Genomic DNA, 25,869 nt, shown 5'->3' with positions numbered 1-25,869 from the left:
TTCTGCAGCTGAAGCCATATTTTATCATTGTAGGCATTCTGTGTTCATTTTAATTTCTTTGGTAACACTGAGATTGGGGTTTTGCTTGTTTAGCTGTTGGTTACTCTGGTTCCTGATTTCAATTCTGACAGTGACCATGCAGCATGAGTCCAAAGATCCCTGAAGATGGAAGCATGGGTAAACAGTTGGTAGAAGAAGACATCTGGGATACTTGCCTTCATTCGTGAATGAAGTTATAGTAAACTTTATAAAGCATTGATTAGACTACAGTTGGAATACTACACATTTTAACGTGTAGAAGGATGTGATTAGATGGGAAATCTGTGTTGTGAGAGAAACTGGGAAGGCTGGGTTTGTTTTCCTTGGAGCTGAGGGAGAAGGGGAGGCTGATATAGAGGTATGAAAAATCCTGAGGGGTCAAAGTAAGGCTGATGATGTTAGGAAACCTTAAGCACATTAACTACCAGCAGAGGTATCAGAAAATAGAGAGCATAAGTTTGGGTTGGAGGAAATCTGAAGAAAATGTTTTCACTTGGAGCATGATTGTAATCTGGAACTCATTGCCTGATAAGGTGGTAGAGGAAGGTACATTGATAATATTTTTGCTTCGGACAAGTATTTGAATTCAGAACATAGAAAACTATGGAGCAAGTAAGTGGGATTAATATGAATAGATGCCTGATGGTTGGCATGGACACAGTCGATTACAGGATCTGTTTCTGTGCTGCATGACTACTCTAACATGATGCTATTTCAATTGTCAAATCTTACTGGCCTAGCGCTCCCCACCATTGAGCACATCTACACAAAACATTGTCACAGGAAAGCAGCGTCCATCATCAGGGACCCCCACCACCCAAGACATGCTGTCTTCTCACTGCTACCATTAGGAAGTAGGTACTGGAGCCTCGGGACTCACACCACCAGGCTCTTGAACCAGAGGGGATAACTTCACTCAACTTCACTTGGTCATCATTGAAATGTTCCTACAGCCTGTGGACTCACTTTCAAGGACTCTTCTTTTCTTGTTCTTAATATTTATTGTTTATTATTATTATTATTTCTTTCTTTCTATATTTGCACATTTTGCTGTTTTTTGTACACCGGTTGAAATCTCCTAATTGGTATGGTTGTTATTCTATTTTGGATTTATTGAGTATGCCTGCAAGAAAATGAATCTCAGTGTTGTACATGGTGACATATGTTCTTTGATAATAAATTTACGTTGAACTTTTTTCTCACATGCGTATTGCTTATTTTGAAAAACCATTTCCAGAATGTGTTTAAATGATCACTGTATTGGATGAGAATTTTGCTGTTTTGACTGTAAGCACTTTTGTTGTCCCTCACAGGGTGTGGATTCTCTGGTTTTGGAGAGCGTGATGTTTGCAGTTTTGGCAGAACGTGCCCTGGGACCAAGATTATATGGAGTGTTTCCACAAGGACGTTTGGAGCAATACATTCCAGTATGAAGTTATTACTTTCCAGTGTCACATTTTTATTATTAAATTTGTTACAGGAACATTTCTCAAACTGCATCATCCATGCACAATCATTCATCTTCTGTCGAATATCCTACACCTCAGAAGTCTTGCTGAACTGGTTACAAGTGGTTTATTTTGTTGGGTCTGGTGACCAAGGCCGTCACCAGATTGGCAATTGGAGTTGGTATTGAAGTATTAGCATGGTAACTGATGGAAAATGGAATTAACTTGTTCTTTCTCTTTGCAGTATGTCAACTTACTTACAAAATTATTTTAAGATCTTGTCAGTGTAGATAGACCAGGCAATTCTTCACTGTGGCCAGAACAGTTTTGTTCATTTGCTAACCTTGGTGCCTTGTAGTTGATAGAAGTTAAATCTTTTCAATACATGCACACCAAATGTAAGATCTCCACAAGCTGTTGGAGCAATTTGTCATGGTGCCCATGTAAAATGCTGATACAGGTGGATGAATATCAAATTCCTGTCCTATCTCAAAGGTTGTAAATCACTGTCGCCTTATGAATGGTAAGAGAACCAATTAAACTCTAGTTTTTTTTTACTCCATTGATCAGAGGTTTTTCCAGAATCATTATGTAGACCAAATGTTTATTTTGTATAAATCAGGGGTCCCCAACCTTTTTTGCACTGCGGACCGGATTAATATTGACAATATTCTTGCGGACCGGCTGACCTGGGTGGGGGGGTGGGTAGGGTTGCCAACGGACAAGAGTAGCAGTCAAATACATTGTGTTTACCCAGAGAAAGACTACAATGACCATGAAGCCTTGTGCGGGCACCAGTGTGCATGCGTGACCTGTGCCTGCGTGTATCAGCCGATATTTTTTTTCTGCAAATGGTTTTTGGCGATTCTGTTTGAGGGGAAGGGTTAATCACGACCGGAATATAGGTGATAAGTGGCTAGTACACTCAATTCCGTTTCTAAAATGATTTATCTAATGAATTTAATATTAAACACACAGTGCATATTTTCCTCGCACGAGTATAGTGATAAGTCAGCTATTAGGGGAGGACAGGGGAGGTTGAAGTAAGTTTTGATCGAACTTCCAGTAGAAGTGGTAGAGGCAGGTTCGATATTATCATTTAAAGAAAAATTGGACAGGAAAGGAATGAAGGGTTATGGGCTGAGTGTAGGTCGGTGGGACTAGGTGAGAGTAGCGTTCGGCACCGACTAGAAGGGCCGAGATGGCCTGTTTCCCTGCTGTAATTGTTATATGGTTATATAAGTAAGTCAATAACGTCATAGCGTTTTAAGTTACGTTTGGATATTAAACACAGCACATATTTTCCCCGTATGAACATATAAAATCATTGCAACACACCAATATCGCTGAATCAGTGGGAGCCCTGGGCTTGTTTTCCTGCAACAAGGCGGTTCTATCGAGGGGTGATGGGAGACAGCGAAACTCGAAGGGGGTTCCTTATGTCCAGTCTATTTCGCAATTTAGTTTTCGTTGCATTCATTGCAGAAAACTCCGTTTCGCAGAAAAATGTTGGAAATGAAAGCAACGTTTCAGTGCTTTCGTGTCTGCCTCAGGATATTTAGCCTTTACTTTGATCCAGAATGCCGGCAGAGATGTTATATCAAACATACTTTTCAGCCCGCCATCATTTGCAAGCTCGAGGAGTTGATCTCCTTCCCGCGCTGACGTGGATGATGCGGGCGTAATGACCTCGCGTAAGTTCAAGCTCAATAGTGGGCGTGTCAGGGAGTGAGGAAAGGTGCAGCTGACTCCTATCGCTAAATCATATTGTTTCCTCGCGGCCCGGTAGCACAGGCTTTGCGGCCTGGTACCGGTCTGCAACCCGGTGGTTGGGGACCGCTGGTATAAATCATCCTTGTCCCCTGCAGTTTCAATACTCTGTTCTCCAATCTAGCTTCCACCACTTTCTGAAGGCAGGATCTCTTGTTGGCGTACTAATCTATGTGCCCTGGCTACTCTCAAACAAATAAATAGAGGGGTAGCTTAAGCGGAATGGCCCATGGAAAGTGGCCAGTGAGTGAGTGAGTGGGCCAGTGAAGGAGTGAAGCTTTGAGGCTTTGACTCAAGAGGCTTCGACGAGAAGAGGTGGAGGACGAGCTTGTTCCCAGTTAGTCTTTACAATGCCTGCTGAGATGGTGATGGCCTCTCATGTGAGATATGGCAGTCGTGGGGGAACGCCCCTCTCCCACAGAGTCACATCTGTTAGAAGTGCATGCAGCTGGGCGATCTGGAAGACCATGTGAGGAATCTGGAGCAGCAGCTGGATAACCTTCGACTCGTAAGGGAGGATGATTAGATTAGGTTATGAGGACACGCAGTCCTCTTTTATTGTCTATTAGTAACGCATGCATTAAGAAATGATACAATATTCCTCCAGAATGATATCACAGAAACACAAGACAAACCAAAACTAAAAAAACTGACAAAAACCACATAATTAAAACACATAGTTACGACAGTGCAAAGCAATACCATAATTTGATGAAGAACAGACCATGGGCATGGTAAAAAAGAAAAAAGTCTGAAAGTCTCTCGAAAGTCCCATCATCTCACGCAGATGGTTGAAGGGAGAAACTCTCCCTGCCATGAGCTTGCAGCGCCGCAAACTTGCCGATGCAGCATCCTGGAAGCACCCGACCACAGTCCGACTCTGAGTCCGTCCGAAAACTTCGAGCCTCTGACACCGAGCAACGAGCACCATCTCTGCCGAGCGCTTCAACCCCGGCCCCAGCAACAGGCAATAGGCAAAGCTGAGGAATTGGGAGTTTCCCCTCTGGAGATTCTTCATCGCACAGTAGCAGCAGCAGCGAAGCAGGCATTTCAGAAGTTTCTCCAGATGTTCCTCCTTGCTTCTCATGTCCATCTCCATCAAATCAGGATTGTGCACGGCCCCTATTTAACAAATATGATATCAATTCAGAGCAGCCGAGCACGCTGCGTCGCGTCGCCATCTTCTCCTCCTCTCCTAGTCATAGATGAGAGCTACAGGGAGATAGTCACACCTAGGCTGTCGGAAGCAGGTCGTTGGGTGGCAGTCAGAGGGGGGAAAGTGAAAGTGAATAGACGGGTAGTACAGAGCACCCCTGTAGCCATTCCCCTGAATAATAAGTTTACCGTCCTGGATACTGTTGGCAGGGACGACCGACCAGGTGTGAGCCACGGTGTCAGGACCTCTGGCACTGAGTCTGACCCTGTGGTACAGAAGGGTGGGACGGAGAAGAGGAGAGCTATTGTCATTGGAGACTCTATAGTCAGGGGAGCAGACAGGAGATTTTGTGGATGTGAGAAGGACACCTGCATGGTTTGTTGCCTCCCGGGTGCCAGGGTCCGGGATGTCTCTGACCAGGTGCACGACATCCTGATATGAGAGGGAAAGCAACCAGAAGTCGTGATACATGTTGGGACCAATGACATAGGCAGGAAGAGGGATGAGGTCCTGAAGTGTGAGTTTCGGGAACTAGGCAGAAGGCTGAAGAACAGGACCTCAAGGGTGGCGTTCTCAGGATTGCTGCCAGTGCTAAGTGACAGAGATGGTAAGAATTGGAGGGGATGGCAGTTGAACGCGTGGCTGAGGAGTTGGTGCAGGGGGCAGGGTTTTAGATTTTTGAATCATTGGGATCTCTTCTGGGGAAGGTGGGACCTGTACAGATTGGATGGGTTGCACCCGAACTCGAGGGGGAGCAATATCCTTGCAGGTAGGTTCACTGGCATGGTTCGGGAGGGTTTAAACTAATTTGCAAGGGGGATGGGACCCAGAGCGTTAGAGCAGTGAAAGAAATGCATGGAGTAACGCTAGATCTAACGTACAGAGAGGCTTTGAGGAGAGAGAAGCAGAATAAACGGTGTAAAGGTAGTAAGGTAGAAGGGCTAAAGTGCGTGTACTTCAAATCAAGAAGCATCAGGAACAAAGGTGATGAACTGAGAGCTTGGATACATACATGGAATTATGATGTAGTGGCCATTACAGAGACTTGGCTGGCACCAGGGCAGAAATGGATACTCAATATTCCTGGATTTCAGTGCTTTAAAAGGGATAGAGAGGGCGGAAAAAGGGGAGGAGGGGTGGCATTACTGGTCAGGGATACTATTACAGCTACAGAAAGGGTGGGTAATGTAGCAGGATCCTCTTTTGAGTCAATATGGTTGGAAGTCAGGAACAGGAAGGGAGCAGTTACTCTATTGGGTGTATTCTATAGGCCCCCTGGTTGCAGCAGAGATACCGAGGAGCAGATTGGGAGGCAGAGTTTGGAAAGGTGCAAAAATAACAGGGTTATTATCATGGTGACTTTAACTTCCCTAATATTGATTGGCACCTGATTAGTTCCAAGGGTTTGGACGGGGCAATTTGTTAAGTGTGTCCAGGACGGATTCCTGTCACAGTCTGTTGACAGGCCGACTAGGGGGAATGTCATACTAGATCTAGTATTAGGTAACGAACTGGGTCAGGTCACAGATCTCTCAGTGGGTGAGCATCTGCGGGACAGTGACCACCACTCCCTGGCCTTCAGCATTATCATGGAATCAGAGAAGACAGGAAAATTTTTAATTGGGGAAGGGCAAATTATGAGTCTCTAAGGCTAGAACTTGCGGGTGTGAATTGGGATGATGCTTTTGCAGGGAAAGGTACTATGGATGTGGTCGATGTTTAGGGATCTGTTGCTGGATGTTAGGGATAAATTTGTCCCAGTGAGGAAGATAAAGAATGGTAGGGTGAAGGAACCATGGGTGACAAGTGAGGTGGAAATTCTAGTCAGGTGGAAGAAGGCAGCATACATGAGGTTTAGGAAGCAAGGATCAGATGGGTCTATCGAGGAATATAGGGTAGCAAGAAAGGAGCTTAAGAAGGGGCTGAGAGGAGCAAGAAGGGGGCATGAGAAGGCCTTGGCGAGTAGGGTAAAGGAAAACCCCAAGGCATTCTTCAATTATGTGAAGAACAAAAGGATGACTGGACTGAAGGTAGGACATAGAGATGAAGGTGGGAAGAAGTGCCTGGAGGTTGTGGAAGTGAGCGAAGTCCTCAATGAATACTTCTCTTCGATATTCACCAATGAGAGGGGACATGACTTGAAGGCAATATTAGTGAGGTTGATGTTCCGGAGCATGTTGATATTAAGGCAGAGAAGGTGTTGGAATTATTAAAATACATTAAAACAGATAAGTCTCCGACGCCTGACGGAATATTCCCCAGGCTGCTTATGTCCTTGTTGTCCACGGGAATGGTACCGGAGGATTGGAGGGAGGCAAATGTTGTCCCCTTGTTCAAAACAGGTAGTAGGGGTAGTCCGGGTAATTATAGACCAGTGAATCTTACGTCTGTGGTGGGAAAGCTGTTGGAAAAGATTCTTAGAGATAGGATCTGTGGGCATTTAGAGAATCATGGTCTGATCAGGGATAGTCAGCATGGCTTTGTGAAGGGCAGATGTGTCTAACAAGCCTGATAGAGTTCTTTGAGGAGGTGACCAGGCATATAGATGAGAGTAGTGCAGTGGATGTGATCTGTATGGATTTTAGTAAGGCATTTGACAAGGTTCCACACGGTAGGCTTATTCAGAAAGTCAGAAGGCATGGGATCCAGGGAAGTTTGGCCAGGTGGATTCAGAATTGGCTTGCCTGCAGAAGGCAGAGGGTCGTGGTGGAGGGAGTACATTCGGATTGGAGGGTTGTGACTAGTGGTGTCCCACAAGGATTGGTTCTGGGACCTCTAATTTTCATGATTTTTATTAACAACCTGAATGTAGGGGTAGAAGAATGGGTTGGCAGGTTTGCAGATGACACAAAGGTTGGTGGTGTTGTAGATAGTGTAGAGGATTGTCAAAGATTGTAGAGAGACATTGATAGGTTGCAGAAGTGGGCTGAGAAGTGGCAAGTGGAGTTCAACCCAGAGAAGTGTGAGGTGGTACACTTTGGAAGGACAAACTCCAAGGCAGAGTACAAAGTAAATGGCAGGATACTTGGTAGTGTGGAGGAGCAGAGGGATCTGGGGGTACATGTCCACAGATCCCTGAAAGTTGCCTCACAGGTAGATAAGGTAGTTAAGGAAGCTTATTGAGTGTTAGCTTTCATAAGTCGAGGGATAGGGTTTAAGAGTCACGATGTAATGATACAGCTCTATAAAACTGATTAGGCCACACTTGGAGTACTGTGACCAGTTCTGGTCACCTCACTATAGGAAGGATGTGGATGCATTGGAAAGGGTACAGAGGAGATTTACCAGGATGCTGCCTGGTTTAGAGAGTATGGATTATGATTATGATCAGAGATTAAGGGAGCTAGGGCTTTACTGTTTGGTGAGGAGCAGGATGAGAGGAGACATGATGGAGGTATATAAGATATTAAGAGGAATAGATAGAGTGGATAGCCAGTGCCTCTTCCCCAGGGCACCACTGCTCAATACAAGAGGACATGGCTTTAAGGTAAGGGGTGAGAAGTTCAACGGGGATATTAGAGGAATGTTTTTTACTCAGAGAGTGGTTGGTGCATGGAATACCCTGCCTGAGTCAGTGGTGGAGGCAGATACACTAGTGAAATTTAAGAGACTACTAGACAGGTATAGGGAGGAATTTAAGGTGGGGGGGTTATATGGGAGGCAGGGTTTGAGGGTCAGCACAACAATGTGGGCCGAAGGGCCTGTACTGTGCTGTACTCTGTTCTCTCTGGCACTGATATATTACCTCTTGGTTGGAAGGGTTCGCAGACTTCTTGCCAGTGGAAAGAATTATTCCTGTTTGTATTTCCACTTTCCTCATGAAGTTCTCAATCTAAAACCCCCTCCTCATCCTTCATTGATGTTATTAGATATATTTTTCAGTCTGAACTAGGAGCAGTTATCCTTGTGGTAGTATGAACACCAAATGGAGGAGCTCCTCTTGTTTAGAATGAATAAGTGATGTCAAATCAAAGCTAGCTTTAAGTTCTGGATACATTTAGAGTTAATGTTTGAAGGATATATCAAGGGGTCTACCAGAACATAGACTGCTCTTTTCAAAATGCTGAGATGTAGATCACAATTTCATTTGACTGATATTCTTTACTGCAGGTGTTGGATAACACTGCATTCTGTAGCATCTAGGAGTGTATTTGAATATAGACCAAGAGTAAATAGCTGATTCTGATCCTAGCAGGGAAAGACCCAAGTATTTTTACGTATGATAGCACTGCATAAATCCTAACCCATTCCCCGTGTTGACTGTTAGCAAGTTGGTAGCATGTGAATCCCACATCCACTATCCCATTTCTCTGCGTTTGTTCTTGTATCTGAGGGGGCACTTTGTTAGGCAAGAGTGTGTAACTAACATTAATGATGGACTAAAATAATACATTGAAGTTGAAACACTTTAATTTGGCATCCTCCAAATCTGTCTGAATAGAGCCGTCGACTGTTGACTGAAGAATTGGGATTTCCAGATATTTCAGCAGAGATTGCCGTTAAAATGTCACGATTCCATGGAATGGTCATGCCCTTCAACAAGGAACCAAAGTGGCTGTTTGAGACCATGGACAGGTATGTATCAAGTTGTGTGGAATGGATATCAAGGGTAGGCTGTTGAACTGGCCAATGCAACAGTAATTGCAAAACAATCATATACTTCAGGTTCAAACAGTCCTTCCAGGTGAGGCATCACTTCACCTGCAAATCCTTTGGAATCATTTATTGTGTCCGGTGCTCCTGAAGCGACATCCTCTACATAGGTGAGACCAGTTATAAGTTGGGGGAACCACTTCATCGAGCACCTCCACTCCCATCTGCCAAAAGCAGAACAGGAATTGTACCCTGACCACCGGTGCTTTAAAACATTACATTAGCTGCTGCACCCCCGTCTTGTAGTTAGGTCCAGGATACTGCTGTTAAATATACTCCCTGAACTGTTGTCCTCTCCTAGCTCTGCCTTGTCTTGTGGCTGCTAAGTATGGCTGGGTGCTGGTCTTTTGCAGGCCATTATCATCCACCATCCAAACCTTGTTGGTTTGTGAAATGTTGATGGGATCTGAGTGTCACGGTACACCCTTCACTTAAACACGTAGCCAGATATGAAAGTATGTTCTTCTTCTTTACAAAATGTTTTGAGTACTGGATCAAGAAAGCCTTGCTACAGTTACACAGAATGAAACGTGGATGACATCAGGAGCATTGGATGAAGTTTTGTCTCCTTATTTAAGAGACCATAGAAGGGGTTCAAACAAGATTAACTAGACTAATCTCTGGGATGGCTGATCCACTGAGTGAGAAAAGATCAGGTTGATCAGGCCACTCTAGATGAGCGAGTCGAGATCTCTTTGAAATGCCCTAAATACTTGCGTGCTCGACTGGATACAGGGAGAATATTTCCTCTGGGTAGTGGGAATTGGGGTAGGATTAGCGGCAGCGTTCAGTCTCCATAAACTTAAGACTGACAAGAATCTATGGAATCCTCCGTTAAAGAAGATTGGGATAATGTGGCTTCTAGACCCAAAACTCAACAGAGAATGAGTACAAGACATTATAAAAGAAGATCAGCCAGGAGCAGTTAGAATGGCAGATCAGGTTGATGGATCAAATGGCTAATTTTTCTGATTTCTAAGCAATGGTTCCAGGTCTTAGTTGAAACTGAGTGAGCAGTCTTGTGATTTGATCTGAAGTACTTCTAATAAGACCAAATCTTTCCTCTATTGTAAAGGTATCTCAAGCAGATAATGGGGCTGACATTCATCAGAGAGGCACATGTCAAAAAGTTTAATAAACTGAAGACTTTCAACCTACCAGGAGAGTTGAGAAGTTTAAAGTAAGAATTTAACTATTCTTTGATCATTGCTGCTTAATATACAGGAGACCTTGGTCATTGGCTTGATCTAAAGTTTGTATTTTGGGGAGAAAAAGAAATTATTGTTTCTAAAATAATTCCTCATCTTTTTTCTTTTCTTCACTACTCTCTCAAATCAATGGAATTTACTAATTTGATTCATTTTCTTTCAGGGCACTTCTTGAAGCTACTTGGTCACCTGTGGTTTTTTGCCACAATGACGTGCAGGAAGGTAAGAATGAGTTGTAGAATAAGTACACTTCTATAATTAGCTTTAAATTGGCAGGATGCGCAGCAGACCTGTGATGGATTGAAGTAACAACAAAAGGTAACAATCAATTTTGGGCTAGTGGCTTGACACCAGCAAGATGGGCTGAATAGAGTTGAGGGTGTGAGTTTGCATGGTCAACAAGTTGAATAAACTTCAATAATAAAACTGTTTTCTCAACATTGGGAGAAGATGGTATGTCTTGAGCACTGTCAAAATGAAAAGAAAACTAAAAATGGCTTTGGATCCTGTTTTAAGACCCACATAAGTGGAGTATTATACTTGACCACAACAACAGGTGCAATCAGAGCTTTTTATTTGTAACCTACAAAGTAAAACAGTTAGACCTCATAATTTCCTGCTTTCTCCCCATCTCATCAATTATTTTGATTTTTTTGTTACTGCTATCTGCACTTCAGTTACAATTACAAGTGGAACAGAACGTTACTGCTGATAGTCCTGAAAGGCAGTGCCACTAGATGGAGCCTGCGGTAAGAGAAATGACAGATAGGGGATGAAATCTACTTGAACTTGTCTTCCCACCCACCTCACACTGAAGGTACCAACCATCATTTGAAGTGACTGCCTTGGTAGATTTATTCAGAGGAATACATGTGGAAGAGATTTTGCACTTCAATATTTGCATGGAAACAAGTGACTCAAATTGAAGGTGGGACTAGTTTGTTTTGGGTTAACCTGCGCAAAGTGTTCCTATAACAGACTCGCTGAGTTATTGCTTTCCAACACTAAATTGGTGATGAAAATCAGAAAATCCTCAATCCGGGCGGACATGAGAGCATCCTTCACGAGAGTGAACCTAGGGAAAGCAACCAGCCCAGGCAGAGTACCTGGCCCAGACTGTCCTGATCAACTAGCTACAGTGTTCACCAATATCTTTAACCTCTCACTTTAGCAATCTGAGGTACCCACCGGCTTCAAGCAAGTTTCAACTATACTGGTGCCTGAGAAGAACTGAATGACCCGCCACAATGACTCATCCAGTAGCACTTACATTCACTGTGATGAAATGTTTTGAAAGTTTGATGATGAAACATGTCAACTCCTGCCTGGGAACTGACTTGTACCTACTCCAAATTGACTAGTGTCACAACAGGTCAACAGCAGATGCCATTTCATTGGTTCTTCACTCTGTTATCACTTCAGAAAATCTGTCCTGGGTCCAGCATGGAAGTGCCATTATGAAGAAAACATGACAGTGTATCTACTGTCTTAGAAGTTTGTGAAGATTTGGCACGTCATTTAAAACCTTGATAAGAACTTCTATAGATATGCGGTGGTGTTTGCTTCACTGGTATGGAAACACTGATGCCCTTGAATGGAAATTCCTGCAAATGGTAGTGGGTACAGCCTAGTCCATCAAGGGTAAAGCCCTCCCCAGCACTGAATCCATGTACTCGGAGAGCTGTCCCCTGCCATCCAGGCTATGCTCCCTTCTCACTGTTGCCATCAGGAAGAAGGTACAAGAGCCTCCAGACTCACACCACCAGGTTCAGGAACAGCTATTACCCCTCACCCGTCAGGCTCTTGAACCAGAAGGGATAACTTTACTCCACTTCACTCACCACATCACTGAACTGTTCCCACAACCTATGGACTCTCTTTCAAAGACGCTTCATTTATGTTCTCGATATTTATTGCTTGTTTATTTAGACCATAAGAGATAGGAGCAGAATTAGGTCATTTGGCCCATCACGTCTGCTCTGACATTTCATCATTGGTGATCAATTTCCCTCTTAGCCCCAATCTTGTACCTTCTCCCCGTATCCCTTCACGCCCTGACTAATCAAGAGCCAATCAACCTCTGGCTTAAATATACCCAATGACAGGGCCTCCATTGCCACCTGTGGCAACGAATTCCACAGATACACCAGTCTCTGGCTAAAGATATTCCTCCTCATCACCGTTCTGAGTCGCCCCTCTATTCTGAGGCTGTGTCCTCTGGTCTTAGACGATCCCACCATAAGAAATATCCTCAAACAACAGGAATTCTGCAGATGCTGGAAATTCAAGCAACATACATCAAAGTTGCTGGTGAACGCAGCAGGCCAAGCAGCATCTCTAGGAAGAGGTACAGTCGACGTTTCAGGCCGAGGCCCCACCTCCCCCTCGTACCCCAGCTGTTACTCATTTTTATGCACACATTCTTTCTCTCACTCTCCTTTTTCTCCCTCTGTCCCTCTGAATATACCTCTTGCCCATCCTCTGGGTCACCCCCCCCCCCAGTCTTTCTTCCCGGACCTCCTGTCCCATGATCCTCTCGTATCCCCTTTTGCCTATCACCTGTCCAGCTCTCGGCTCTATCCCTCCCCCTCCTGTCTTCTCCTATCATTTTGCATCTCCCCCTCCCCCTCCAGCTTTCAAATCCCTTACTCACTCTTCCTTCAGTTAGTCCTGACGAAGGGTCTCGGCCTGAAACGTCGACTGTACCTCTTCCTAGAGATGCTGCTTGGCCTGCTGCGTTCACCAGCAACTTTGATGTATGTTGTTATAAGAAACATCCTCTCCATATCCACTCTATTGATGCCTTTCAACATTCAGTAGGTTTCAATGAGATTTCCCACCCCTTCAATCTTCTGAATTCCAGTGAGTTCGGGCCCAGAGGCATCAATCAGTCATGGTAACCCTTTCATTGCCAGAATCATTCTCATGAACCTTCTCTGAACTCCCTCCAATGTTAGTGCATCCTTTCATAGATAAGGGGTCCAAGTGAGGCCTTACTCAGTGCTGTATAAAGTCTCAACACTACATCCGTGCTTTTATATTCTAGTCCTCTCAAAATGAATGCTAACAATGCATTTGCTTTCCTCACTTCAGACTCAACTTGCAAATTAACCTTTAGGGAATTCTGCATGAGAACTCGGGTCCTTTTGCACCTCGGATTTTTTGAATTTTCTCTCCATTTAGAAAATAGTCTTGCTTTTATTCCTTCTACCAAAGTGCATGACCATACATTTCCTGACACTGTATTCCATCTGCCACTTTTTTGCCCATTCTCCTAATTTCTAGGTCCTTCTGCAGCCTCCCTGCTTCCTCAGTGCTACCTACCCCTCTACCTATCTGCATATCATCCACAAGTTTGGCCATAAAGCCATCAATTCCATTATCCGAATCATTGACATATAATGTAAAAAGAAATCGTCCCAACCCAGACTCCCGTGGTACACCACTAGTCACTGTGACCCAACCAGAAAAGGCTCCTTCTATTCCCACTCTTTACCTCCTGGCAATCCCCCAATACCCAATTCATCCTAGTATCATTTTGTAATACCATATGCCCTTAACTTTTTAAGCAGCCTCGTATGCAGCGCCTTGTCATAGGTTTTCTGAAAATCCAGAACACAACATCCACTGGTTCTTCTTTGTCTATCCTGCTTATCATTTCTTCAAAGAATTCCAGCAGATTTGTCAAGCAAGATTTTCCCTTGAGGAAACCATGCTGACTTTGGCCATGTGCTTCCAAGTACCCTGAAGCTACATTCTTAACAATTGATTCCAACAAATTCCCATCCACTGATTCTTGAAAGATCATTACTAATCCCTTCACAATCTTTTCAGCCACCTCTCACTCTCTCTGTGTCTCAGAACTTCAGGTCTAGGTGGCCTATCTACCTTCAGACCTTTCAGCTTCCTAGGCACCTTCTCCCTATTAATGGCAACTTCACTCACTCCTGCCCCCTGAAGCTCTTAATCTTCCAACATGCTGCTAGTGTCTTCCATGGTGAAGACTGATGCAGAGTACTTATTTGATTCATCTGCCATTTCCTTGTCCCCCATAGCTACCTATCCAGCATCATTTTGCAGCAATCTGATCTCTTGCCTCGCCTCTTTTACTCTTCATATATCTGAAGAAACTTTTGGTATCCTCTTTAATGTTATTGGGTAGCTTACCTTCATGTTCCATCTTTTCCTCCTTTTGACCTTTTTTTAGATGCCTTCTGTTGTTTTATAAAACCTCAAACTTCCCACTAATTGTTGCCCTACAAGATGCCCTTTCTTTGGCTTTGACTTCTCTTGTTAGCCATGGTTGTGTCACGCTGCCTTTAGAAATACCATTTCCTCTTTGGATGTGTATATATACCGGGCCTTCTGAATTGCTCCCAGAAATTCGAGCCGTTGCTGGTCTGGCGTCATCTTGCTAGTGTTCCTTTCCAATCAGTTTTAGCCAGCTCCTCTCTCATGCCTCTGTAATTCCCTTTATCTACTGTAATACTGATACATCTGACTTGGCTTCTCCCTCTCAAATTGCAGGGTGTATCCTATCATATTATGATCACTGGCCCTTAAGGCTTCCTTTACCTTAAACTCTCTGATCAATCCAGATTCCGTGCACCACACCCAGTGCAGAATAGCTGATCCCCTATTGGATTCAAACACAAGTTACTCTAAAAAGCCATTTTGTAGGTACTGTACAAATTCCCCTTCTTGGGATCCAGCACCAACCTGATTTTCCCAATCTACCTGCATACTGAAATGCCCCATAATTATCGTAACATTGCCCTTTTGAAATGCCTTTTCTATTTCCTGTTATAATTTGTAGTCCACACCTTTGCTGTTGTTTAGAGTCCCGTATATAACTCACATCCTTGCAGGTTCTTAGCTCCACTCACAACGATTCTACACCTTGTGATTGTCACCTTTTTCTAAGAATTTGATTTCATTTTTTAACCAACAGAACCACCCCACCCCTTCTGACTAGCTCCCTGTCCTTTTGATACAATGTGTATACGTTAAGCTGCCAGCTATAATCTTCCCTCAGCCACGACTCAATGATCACCACGGCATTATACAGTACCTGCCAATCTCTAATTGTGCTACAAGTTCACCCACCTTATTCCGTATACATTCAAATGTAACATCTTCAATCCTGTATTCATCACCCTTTTCATTTTTGTCCCTCCTTTTACATTGCAACTCATCCTGCTGACTAATTTTGCCCTATCATCAGCCTGTCCTTGCTTGCAGTCTCACTACACGCTTCCGCTGTTTGTAAACCAGCTGCCCTATTATGACGGCTCCCACCCTCTTGTGCAGCTCTAGCAAACCTGTCAGCAAGGATATTGATTCCCCTCAGAATCCGGTGGAACCCACTCCTTTTGTACAGGTTGTAAGTTCCCTAGAAGAGATCATAGTGATCCAGAAATCTGAACCCCTGCCCCCTGCCAATTCTCCTATTTTTGCCCCCACTGGCATTTGGCACAAGCAGCAATACAGAGATTACTACCCAGGATGTCCTGCTTTCTGGCTTTCTACCTAGCTCCCTAAATTCTCTCTTCAGCGCCTCCTCTGCTTTCCTACCTATGTCTTTGGTGCCAATGTGCACCAAGACTTTTGGCTGTTCACTCTCCCACTTTAGAATACCGTGGACCTGATCCAACGCATCCCTGACCTTGGCACTTGGGAGGCAAAATACCATCCAGGTATCTTTATTGCGTCCATAGAATCTCGTCTCTATTTCTCGAACTGTGGAATATCTTATCACTACTGAAATCCTGTTCACCTCTTTTCTGAGCCACAGCGCCACACTTGGTGCCAGAGACCCAGTCGCTGTAGCTCCACCCAATAGGTCGTGTGCCCCTCCCCACCAGCAGTATCCAAATTGTATACTTATTCCCCTCAATAATGGCTGCAGGGATACTCTGTACTGGCTGGCCAACTCTCTTCCATCCGACAGTCACCTCCTGCAACATGGGGGTGACCTCCTCCCTGCAGCTCCTGTTGATCACTTCCTCAGTCTCCTGTGTGAGCTGAAAGTCATCGAGCTGTAGCTCGGTACACCCGGTGCAGATGTGGTTATCTGGGAGATTGGAGGACTCCCAGAATTCCCACATCTTACACAAAAAACACAACACTGCCCCAGAGTCATTCTCACTGCTCTAACTATGCCCTCACAGATGATGATTATTTTTTTCTTTCTTTTAGTATTTTGCATAGTTGATATTTGCGCATTGATTGTGTGTCCATCCTGTTGGATGCAGTCTTTCATTGATGCTATTATGTTTCTTGTATTTATTGTGAATGCCCACAACAGTGTCTCTCAGACGACACAAAGGTTGGTGGTGTTGTAGGTAGTGTAGAGAATTGTCAAAGATTGCAGAGAGACATTGATAGGTTGCAGAAGTGGGCTGAGAAGTGGCAGATGGAGTTCAACCCGGAGAAGTGTGGGGTGGTACACTTTGGAAGGACAAACTCCAAGGCAGAGTACAAAGTAAATGGCAGGATACTTGGTAGTGTGGAGGAGCAGAGGGATCTCAGGGTACATGTCCACAGATCCCTGAAAGTTGCCTCACAGGTGGATAGGGTAGTTAAGAAAGCTTATGGGGTGTTAGCTTTCATAAGTCGAGGGACAGAGTTTAAGAGTAGTGATGCAGCTCTATAAAACTCTGGTTAGGCCACACTTGGAGTACTGTGTCCAGTTCTGGTCACCTCACTATATGTGGATGTGGAAGCATTGGAAAGGGTACAGAGGAGATTTACCAGGATGCTGCCTGGTTTAGAAAGTATGGATTATGATCAGAGATTAAGGGAGCTAGGGCTTAACTCTTTGGAGAGAAGGAGGATGAGAGGAGACATGATAGAGGTGTACAAGATGATAAGAGGAATACATAGAGTGGATATCCAGCGCCTCTTCCCCAGGACACCACTGCTCAATACAAGAGGACATGGCTTTAAGGTAAGGGGAGGGTAGTTCAAGGGGGATATTAGAGGAAGGTTTTTTCACTCAGAGAGTGGTTGGTGCGTGGAATGCACTGCCTGAGTCAGTGGTGGAGGCAGATACACTAGTGAAGTTTAAGAGACTATTAGACAGGTATATGGAGGAATTTAAGGTGGGGTCTTATATGGGAGGCAGGGTTTGAGGGTCGGCACAACATTGTGGGCCGAAGGGCCTGTACTGTGCTGTACTATTCTATGTTCTATGAAAATGAATCTCACTGTTGTATATAGTGACATTGTACTTTGATAATGAATTTGCTTTGAACTTGTTCTAAATTAGTACTGAGACAGTTCTATTGAATTAGTTTTCTTACTTGTTTCTCTTTCAAGGTAACATTCTCTATTTGGCAGACAAAGACGCTTCATCCACAGAGAAATTGATGTTAATTGATTTTGAGTACAGCAGCTATAACTACAGGTAATGATAACTCTCGGCATTTTATTGTTATCAAGTTACTAAACCAGTATTGTTTTTGTCAATTATAATGCATGTTCCAATAGCAACTTCTTGTCGGAGAGGTTAAGGCAAAGACTGGAGCTCCAACTTGAGCTGCTGTACTTTTGATATAAGCAATTATTACCATATCCCACCCCCAGATGAAGTAACAGCTTGGGGACCACCAGCACATCCTGGCTTTGGCTTGGTTCTAGGTAATACTGCCATGTTTGCAAATGAAAAGGTCTACTTGTTCTGGGGGTGGGGGACTATTTATGTTTTAGTACACAGTTCAGCTGGATTTGATCACTAACTACAATAGCTATCTTTGGGAGAGGAATGCATTGGGAAGGAGATGTGATGGGTATCTGGATTGCTATTGGGAAGAGGCTGCTTGATTGTTCCTGGTGTACTGACTTTGTGTTTTCAGAGGCTTTGATATTGGGAATCACTTCTGTGAATGGATGTATGATTACACTTATGATCAATGGCCATTCTTCAAAGCTAATAAAGAAAAATATCCCAACCGACAGCAGCAGGTAAGGATATCAGGAAATTTGCACGAATGGTGGAAATCAAATTCCTCCTTCAGCCCTTTCCATTTTCCATCTATCATCTCCCAACTTCTCTTAGGTTGCACCCACCCCCACCTGGTTTAGCATATCACCTTCCAGCTTGTACTTCTTCCCCTCCCCTCACCACTTTACTTTGGCTTCTTTCCCCCTTCCTTTTCAGTGCTGGTGAAGGTCTCGGCCCGTAATGTTGACTCCTCTCCATAGATGCCGCCTGAGTTCCTACAGCGTTTTCGTATAGTGGAAATGCACCTTTCTCTCAGATACCAGAATATCTGGCACTGACTCATGACCATGTTTTGGTAATAAAATGTCTCTGAAGAAACACCTGCAGAAGTTGTTTAGGAGCATTTTGCCATCAGGAGGTCTGCTGTCTGTCTTAAAAGTATTCACGGTCAGCTTGAAGACCAAATGTGATTACACATTCCCCTTAAATAACATTGAACTCTCCTATTTCTCCTCAGCTTCATTTTATCCGCCATTATCTTTCTGAATACTCTGGCAATAAAGGAGACTCGGTGCACGAGGACCAAACAAAAATTGAAGAGGAGATGATCATCGAAATCAACAGGTTGGGCACTTGTGTGGAGTAAATAAGGGATTAAGTTGGCGAGAGGTTTGTTTGCAATAGGGTATTAAGTTTGTGAGGTGAGCAGTTAAGTGATTCTTATTCTGCACAATTAACTTCTAGAATCTGAAGATTGGTAGACTCAGTAGATGCTGTTTAATCCGCTATCTACTCAGAACCCAAAGATATAAGATTCTCCCTGTTGGGACAAGAATACCTCACTTTTTACCCACAAGGGAGTTATTGAAGCCTCAGAGTGCACTAGCATGTTATCATCAAAAATGCGACTGCATGTCACTTGGGTGTACTAAAGAGGTACAACATCAGTTTTAAATGTGCATCGAACAATACAGGGCCTTTCCTGACATGTTGTTCAAACCATAAAATAATGTCGTTTAGTAGGAAACCGATCTCACTGCACTTCATACTTGAGCAAAAGGGCTCTTGAAGAAATGTGATGGCAGCCTTCTGAACAGCCGCAAAGCTTTGTTTATCTTTCTCACCTCCTGACCTCTTCTCCTGTCTCTGTCCACATTCATACCATGCAGGCCAGAGCTCGGCTGGACCCTAATACTTGCCAGCTTCATTCTGTTGTACCTTCACTGTGGCCCCACTGAGACCTTTTCCTGAGCCTTTCAGAGAATAAACTCCTCGCCTGCCTCAGTGATCTCCATTTTCCTTTGGTGTTTACATTGCATCTTCCAACCCCTCAGCACACTCCTCTCATATCGCCACAAATAACTTCTTCCCCACCAACCAAACTGCTGTGAAGGAGACTGGAGGGCAATGTGCCTGGGGGGTTTGTTACTCTTAATCTAAGCTGCTCTGCTACGTAACTGAGACCTGTGTGCATTGTGGGAGGTGGTCATCTTGAACTGATAACAGGTTGGTTTTAGAAGGCTCAACTAATGCAATATACCTCTTTTTTTTAAAAAAGGTATGCCCTAGCCTCTCACTACCTGTGGGCACTTTGGGCTATTATACAAGCAAAACTTTCCACAATTGAGTTTGGGTACATGGTGAGTCGTGTGGGCATATTTCTGCCACTCCTGTTTATACAGCCACCTCAATTACTTTCTTCTCCCATCCCCTTTCCCCACTTCTTGTGTTGGCATGGAATGGAAAGTAGTTAACAGAAAAGTAAGTTGAGATAACTGGATTAGTTTTAAAATACTAGTCAGTAACCAGGGCAAAGCCATAAGACCACAAGACCATAAGACATAAGGGCAGATTTAGGCCATCTAACCCATCAAGCCTCAAGAGTTGGTGCTGGGACTCAACTATTAATAATTGCGGTTCAGACTGGGTGTGAGGGACTTGAGCAGATTTGCTGATGATACAGAGGTGGGTGTGTTAGCAAGTCGTGGGGAGCACACGGCTTGCATAGGGATATGGCGAGTGGACAAGGAGGTGGCAAATGACGTCTGATATGGGGAAAATGGGAGGAAAAATGAACATGTGAAATATCACTGACGGAGGCAACTGAATGCTGTGTTACACGGGATCCGGCAGCGGAGAAGATGATTATATTAGCTAATTGGGAAGGATGTTAGCCTTTATTGTAATGGGTATGGAGTGTAAATGGAGACGTTTTGCTCTTTTGCAGGGAGCAGGTGAAAGTACACGTGGAGTATGTATTCAGTTGTGAGCTCCATGTCTGAAGAATTTGTTTGTACTGCAGGACTACAGAAAAGGTTCATAAGATTCATTCTGGAAGATGATATCTGAAATGTTGAACAAGTTGAGCCTGTACTCATTCATCTGCAGCAAAGTGAGAGGTGTGATCTTATGGAAAGATTTAAGATTATGTGGGAGATTGACAGCATGGATGTTGAGAGGGGCATGTTTGAAAATTAGTTTAGTGTTCATTCATTTCAGACAGAAGGCGGAATTCCTGCTTGTGAAGAGTCATGAAACTTTGGAATTCTTAACCCTGGAGAGCGTTAGAGACCAATACATTGTCATTGTCATGTTAAATATAGTCAGCGAAGGGGAGTCAATAGATGTGAGAAGGGAGTTAAAAGAATGGTGTGGAGGCCAAAGTATGAAGCCATGGTTTTATTGAATGGTGGAGCAAGACATGAGAGACCAGTTTAGCTGACTGCTGCCCTTGTGCTCTCTCATTCTCAATGTTTGCCCTCCCTTTCCACCTTGTGCTCTCCCTCTCCCTTTCAACCCCAGCCTTCGTTCTTGCTGGCTTTGGTGCCTGCCCATTCTTATTCGCATTTTAAAATTGTGGGTAACTCAGTCATGCTCTCAGAGGTATTGACATGCTATTTCTTTGTTTCAGGATTATGCCCTGTGCAGAATGGAAGCCTACTATGAACAGAAAAGAATATTCGCTTAATTTGCTTTTGAGCGATAGCACTGTTGTCTTGCTCAGAGTTTAACACACCTCTGCTACACTTTCCTTTTACATATATATAAAAAAGTTGCTTTCATTGCAAATTTGTCCAGGACAATTTCATACCTAATCAGTGGGCTGCACCTGAAGAGCACACAGACACATGCTAGTGTACAAGTCAAATAGCAATTCTGTGCTCGGAATGATGAGCATCGACTTCTTGAGGGGGCGGGGGGAGTAACTTCCAGCAGCAGCTGTGTGAAGCCCTGGGCTGCAGGTGTTCCTGTAGGAGTCTGTTGCAATGTTTATTCAGTGTGTTCCCATATTGTATGTCTTTGTCCTTCCTGTGCCCCAGCAGTCTCCTAACCCAGTAATGTACATATCTTCAAAGTTTATCCTTGAAAAGCTGAGATTTGGTTTAAAGTCATGATTTGTGTTGGGTAGTCCAATAACTGCATAAGAGGGACAAATAAGGATTTCTTGTGGTTTTTTTTTGTTTAATAATTTATGAAGTGCCTGCAAAGGCCAGTACTTGTTCTCAACACTAAATGCCTTTAAGAAGTTGAAAATAATTGTCTTGAAATGTATGTATTCTTGTCGTAAAAATATTTTCACATTGTTGGGTAGAGTGTTACCTTGTGATGATGAAGAAATGACCCCACATCAGCCTGACTTGGAGGAGAATCCATGGGAGGTGATCCTGTGTTACTGCTACCTTTGTCCTTGATTGAAAAGCACATCCTACTCATAAGTAATCAATACTGTTTTGAATACACTTTTACACTATTTGAAGAAAATAAAGCAATGTGGTTCTGAGCAATGCAAACTAGATGAACTTAACTACAGATCAAACGTGTTAAGCTGAGGTTGAACAAACGTGTTAAGCTGAGGTTATCTGTCCAGATTCCCGGTGCAGAAATTGAACAGGAAACTTGAGGGAAAATGTACACTATAAAACTCCTCAGTGATCTCGATGAGTGGAAAATAAATGTTTCAGTTAAATGATTTGCATTTCTGATTTCACTTTCCACTTTGCATGACTTGCTTCCATTTTTCTTAAAAAAAAATCCTGTTTCTGCTGAACAGGGTTCAGACACCAAGACCAGTCACTAAATAAAGCTTGCATTAACTCCATCTTGGGGTATATTTCAGCATCAGTGACCCAGTTGGTGGAGATCACAGCTGCTCAGTCAGGCTTCCAACTGGGTTCATATTTCTCGTTTGCTGCAGGTAACAGCGACTCTAATCTTTCCTCAGCTTATTCTGTCAGTGCCCGGCTCATCCACGGCCAGTGCTAAGTGTAGCTCCTGGCTGGGTAGTGTGTAGGATACAACCCAGCTGTACTTTGCTAAGCCCTGCTAGTATATTTATACCGTTGGAAAGTAGTTTATTTGGAGAAATTAATCCTAGTGCATTAACTAAAATGAACAATAAAATGCAGGAAATTAATTTTCCCAAGACTGGCATAATGTTGAGTAATGCTTGTAATATTTCACTTTTGATATCAGGTTCGTACATTCTATATGAAAGGCATTCAATATGCGTCCGCAATCATTCCAGATCCTATTCAATGTGTGAGGTGTTTCCTCCTTGTAAAAGTTGTTTACCAACTTTCCTCAGCTTATTGACGTGTAAGTAATTGTAAGCCTCTAATGCTGCGATTAGATCTCTTTTTACTCAGGAGGGGAGAGTGAACTAAGATGAATCCGAGTCTTATTGCAGGATTTCAACTTGAAATGTCAGCAATTCCTTTCCTTCTAAAATAGCTGCTCAGTCCATTCAGTTCCTTCCACAGATTGTTGCTCCAGATTCCAGCATCTGCAGTCTTTTGTACTCCTTATTCTCAAGCTGTTCCTTCGAATCTTTCCTGCATCCCCTTTCGGATCTTTTCTCAATCCTGAGGTGAGGTAGGTGAGCTGAATTTTAAATCTAACTTCACCTTCCTTCCTCCCCCACCCTCCCCATTACCAAATTGAGTGAGAGAGAGAGAGAGAAGCATCAGTGGTGATACAGGGCATACTTTGTTCGAGATGTACCTGTTATTGACAGCTAAATCAATTGACAGTTGCAGCAGGCAGTGAGAACCATCAGAAATCAAAACCAATTCACTCTTGGAAAACGTCTCACTTTTTTTCCCATTTGCTGGAGTCTTATTTGTGCAATTTGTTGGGGGGAGGGGGAAATCTGCAGATGGTGGTCATAGTCATACTTTATTGATCCGGGGAAAATTGGTTTTCGTTACAGTTACAGATGCTGGATATTCAAAGCAACACACTCAAAATGCTGGTGTCCCTCGGAGTTTTGGTGTCATGGCAGATTATTTTATTTAACTTAGAATCAAAAAAAGTGTCCACTCTTTTTCCAAATTGTTCATGCTCTTTTTATAATGTGTCTGTGTCTGTTCATTTTATCTGGATCTTGATTCACTTTGTAAATAAAATATTGCCATGTACTATGTGACACTAAATTCTATATTCTCAATGTTCAACAGGTATATTTAATGTCAGAGAAATGTATACAATATACATCCTGAAATTGAGGTTTTGCAGGAATCCTGTTTGAAGTCCTTTATCTTTGAGCTGGAATTCCATTTTGATAGCATGGCTTTGCCATCAAACAAAACTTGTCCCAAGTCAAAAAAGAGATGGATAGAGCTCTTAAAGATAGTGGAATCAAAGGTTATGGGGAGAAGGCAGGAAGTGGATACTGATTGTGAATGATCAGCCATGATCACAGTGAATGGCGGTGCTGGCTCAAAGGGCCGAATGGCCTACTCCTGCACCTATTGTCTATTGTCTATTGTCAATTTCATGGATTTGGCAGGATTGAACCAAATTCTGGAAATAGTAATTCTACAGCTCTTATATTTTAAATATGGAAATTGAATGTTTGTGCATTTGTTTTTTCAGTTTTAGATTTTCTGTGCTTCATGTATGGTGGAACACAGGCCACTCATCCGAGCAGATGCTTGAGTTTCACATTGCTACTTCCTTCTAACTTCAGTGTATCCTGCAGCAACTTGTACTTTGCGCAAGTATATTTATCCTCTTGTTGCAGTTATTTGTAGGGCTGAGTTCCACCTGTAAGACCATAAGATATAGGAGCAGAAATAGGCCAATCAGCCCATCAGGTCTGCTCCACCATTCCATCACGGGCTGATCCAATTCTTCCAGTCATCCCCACTCTCCTGCCTTCTCCCCATACCCTTTGATGCCCTGGCTAATCAAGAACCTATCTATCTCTGCCTTAAATACACCCAGTGACTTGGCTTGCATAGCCACTCGTGGCAACAAATTCCACAGATTTACCACCCTCTGACTAAAATAATTTCTCTGCATCTCAGTTCTAAATGGACGTCCTTCATTCCTGAAGTCAAGCCCTCTTGTCCTAGACTCCCCTACCATGGGAAATAGCTTTGCCATATCTAATCTGTTCAGGCCTTCTAACATCCACAATGTTTCTATGAGATCCTCCCTCATTCTGCTGAACTCCAGGGAATACAGCTCCAGCTCGAGCTGCCAAACGTTCCTCATACGGTAACCCTTACATTCCTGGAATCATTTTTGTGAATCTTCAATGTTACAGCTACTATGTTCACTTTTGTTATATCTCGTGTATGTTCTACTACCTACAAGCTAATCTGCCTAGTTCTGCAGTTGAGAGGATTGACAGCTTCAGGCCTGTTGAAATTGTCTAAATATAATTTGTGTGAGAATAAATTATCTACCACAATGCAATCAGTTCTCTTTGGCTTGATTTTCAGGTTGTTTCTGCATCTATTTACATAGACACAGTGGTGCTAGAAAGTTTGTGAACCCTTCAGAATTTTCTCTATTTCTGAATAAATATGACCTCAAATGTGATCAGATCTTCAGGTAAGCCCTAGAACTATATAAAGAGAACCCAATTAAATAAATAACAGAAAAAAATTAACTTGTCCATTTATTTATTGAGAAAAAATATCCAATATTACACGTTTGTTGGAAAAAGTATATGAACAGCTGGATTATCAGTTCATTTAAAGGGGAAATAAAAGTCAGGTGTTTCAATCGATGGGATAATCAGGTGTGAATATGGGAGGCCTTGTCCATTTTAAAGAACATAAACCTGTATCTTCACTATCAAAGTCTGATCTTCACCACACAGGTTTTGGAAGTGTGCCGTGCCTTGATCAAAGGAGATTTCTGAGGACCTCGGGGAAAAAAGTTGTTGATTCTCACCAGGCTGGAAAAGGATAGAAAACCATTTCTAAAGAATTTGGAGTTCACCAACCCACAGTCAGGCAGATGATGTAGAAATGAAGGAAATTAAATACCATTGTTAATCTCCCCAGGAGCGGTCGAACAATAAAAATCACTCTAAGAGTAAGGTGTATAATATTCCATGAGGTCACAAAGAGCCCCAGGGTAATATCTAAGGAGCTATGGGCCTCTCTTGCATTGGCTAATGTCAGTGTTCATGGGTCTACTACCAGGCAAACACTGAACAACAATGGTGTGCATGGTCGGATTGCCACTACTCCCCAAGAAGAACATTGCTGCCCGTTTAAAGTTTGCTAAAGACCATGTGGAAAAGCCAGAAGGCTGTTGGAAGAATGTTCAGTGGACAGATGAGTCCAGAATAGAACTTTTTGGATTAAATGAGAAGAGTTACATTTGGTGAAAAGTAAACATTGCATCCAGCAT

The 25,869-nt window shown here is 43.2% G+C and overlaps 1 protein-coding gene across 1 annotated transcript in view; it reads left to right on the top strand.

Moving 5' to 3' along the window:
• chkb (choline kinase beta) overlaps nt 1-23,199 on the top strand; it is a 44,161-nt gene extending 20,962 nt beyond the window's left edge. The window contains exons 3-11 of the mRNA XM_063072927.1: nt 1,353-1,466; nt 8,855-8,988; nt 10,142-10,246; nt 10,438-10,496; nt 17,595-17,682; nt 18,131-18,239; nt 18,737-18,843; nt 19,778-19,859; nt 21,131-23,199. Of these exons, the coding sequence (XP_062928997.1) occupies nt 1,353-1,466; nt 8,855-8,988; nt 10,142-10,246; nt 10,438-10,496; nt 17,595-17,682; nt 18,131-18,239; nt 18,737-18,843; nt 19,778-19,859; nt 21,131-21,187 (855 nt within the window). The 3' untranslated portion in view covers nt 21,188-23,199. The remainder of the gene's footprint in view (nt 1-1,352; nt 1,467-8,854; nt 8,989-10,141; nt 10,247-10,437; nt 10,497-17,594; nt 17,683-18,130; nt 18,240-18,736; nt 18,844-19,777; nt 19,860-21,130) is intronic.
• Nucleotides 23,200-25,869: the final 2,670 nt, after the last annotated feature.

This window comes from Mobula hypostoma, chromosome 20 (assembly GCF_963921235.1).
Source record: "Mobula hypostoma chromosome 20, sMobHyp1.1, whole genome shotgun sequence".
Taxonomy (NCBI): domain Eukaryota; kingdom Metazoa; phylum Chordata; class Chondrichthyes; order Myliobatiformes; family Myliobatidae; genus Mobula; species Mobula hypostoma.
Note: the sequence above shows the minus strand (reverse complement) of the source record. Positions and strands in the feature narration are given on the sequence as shown.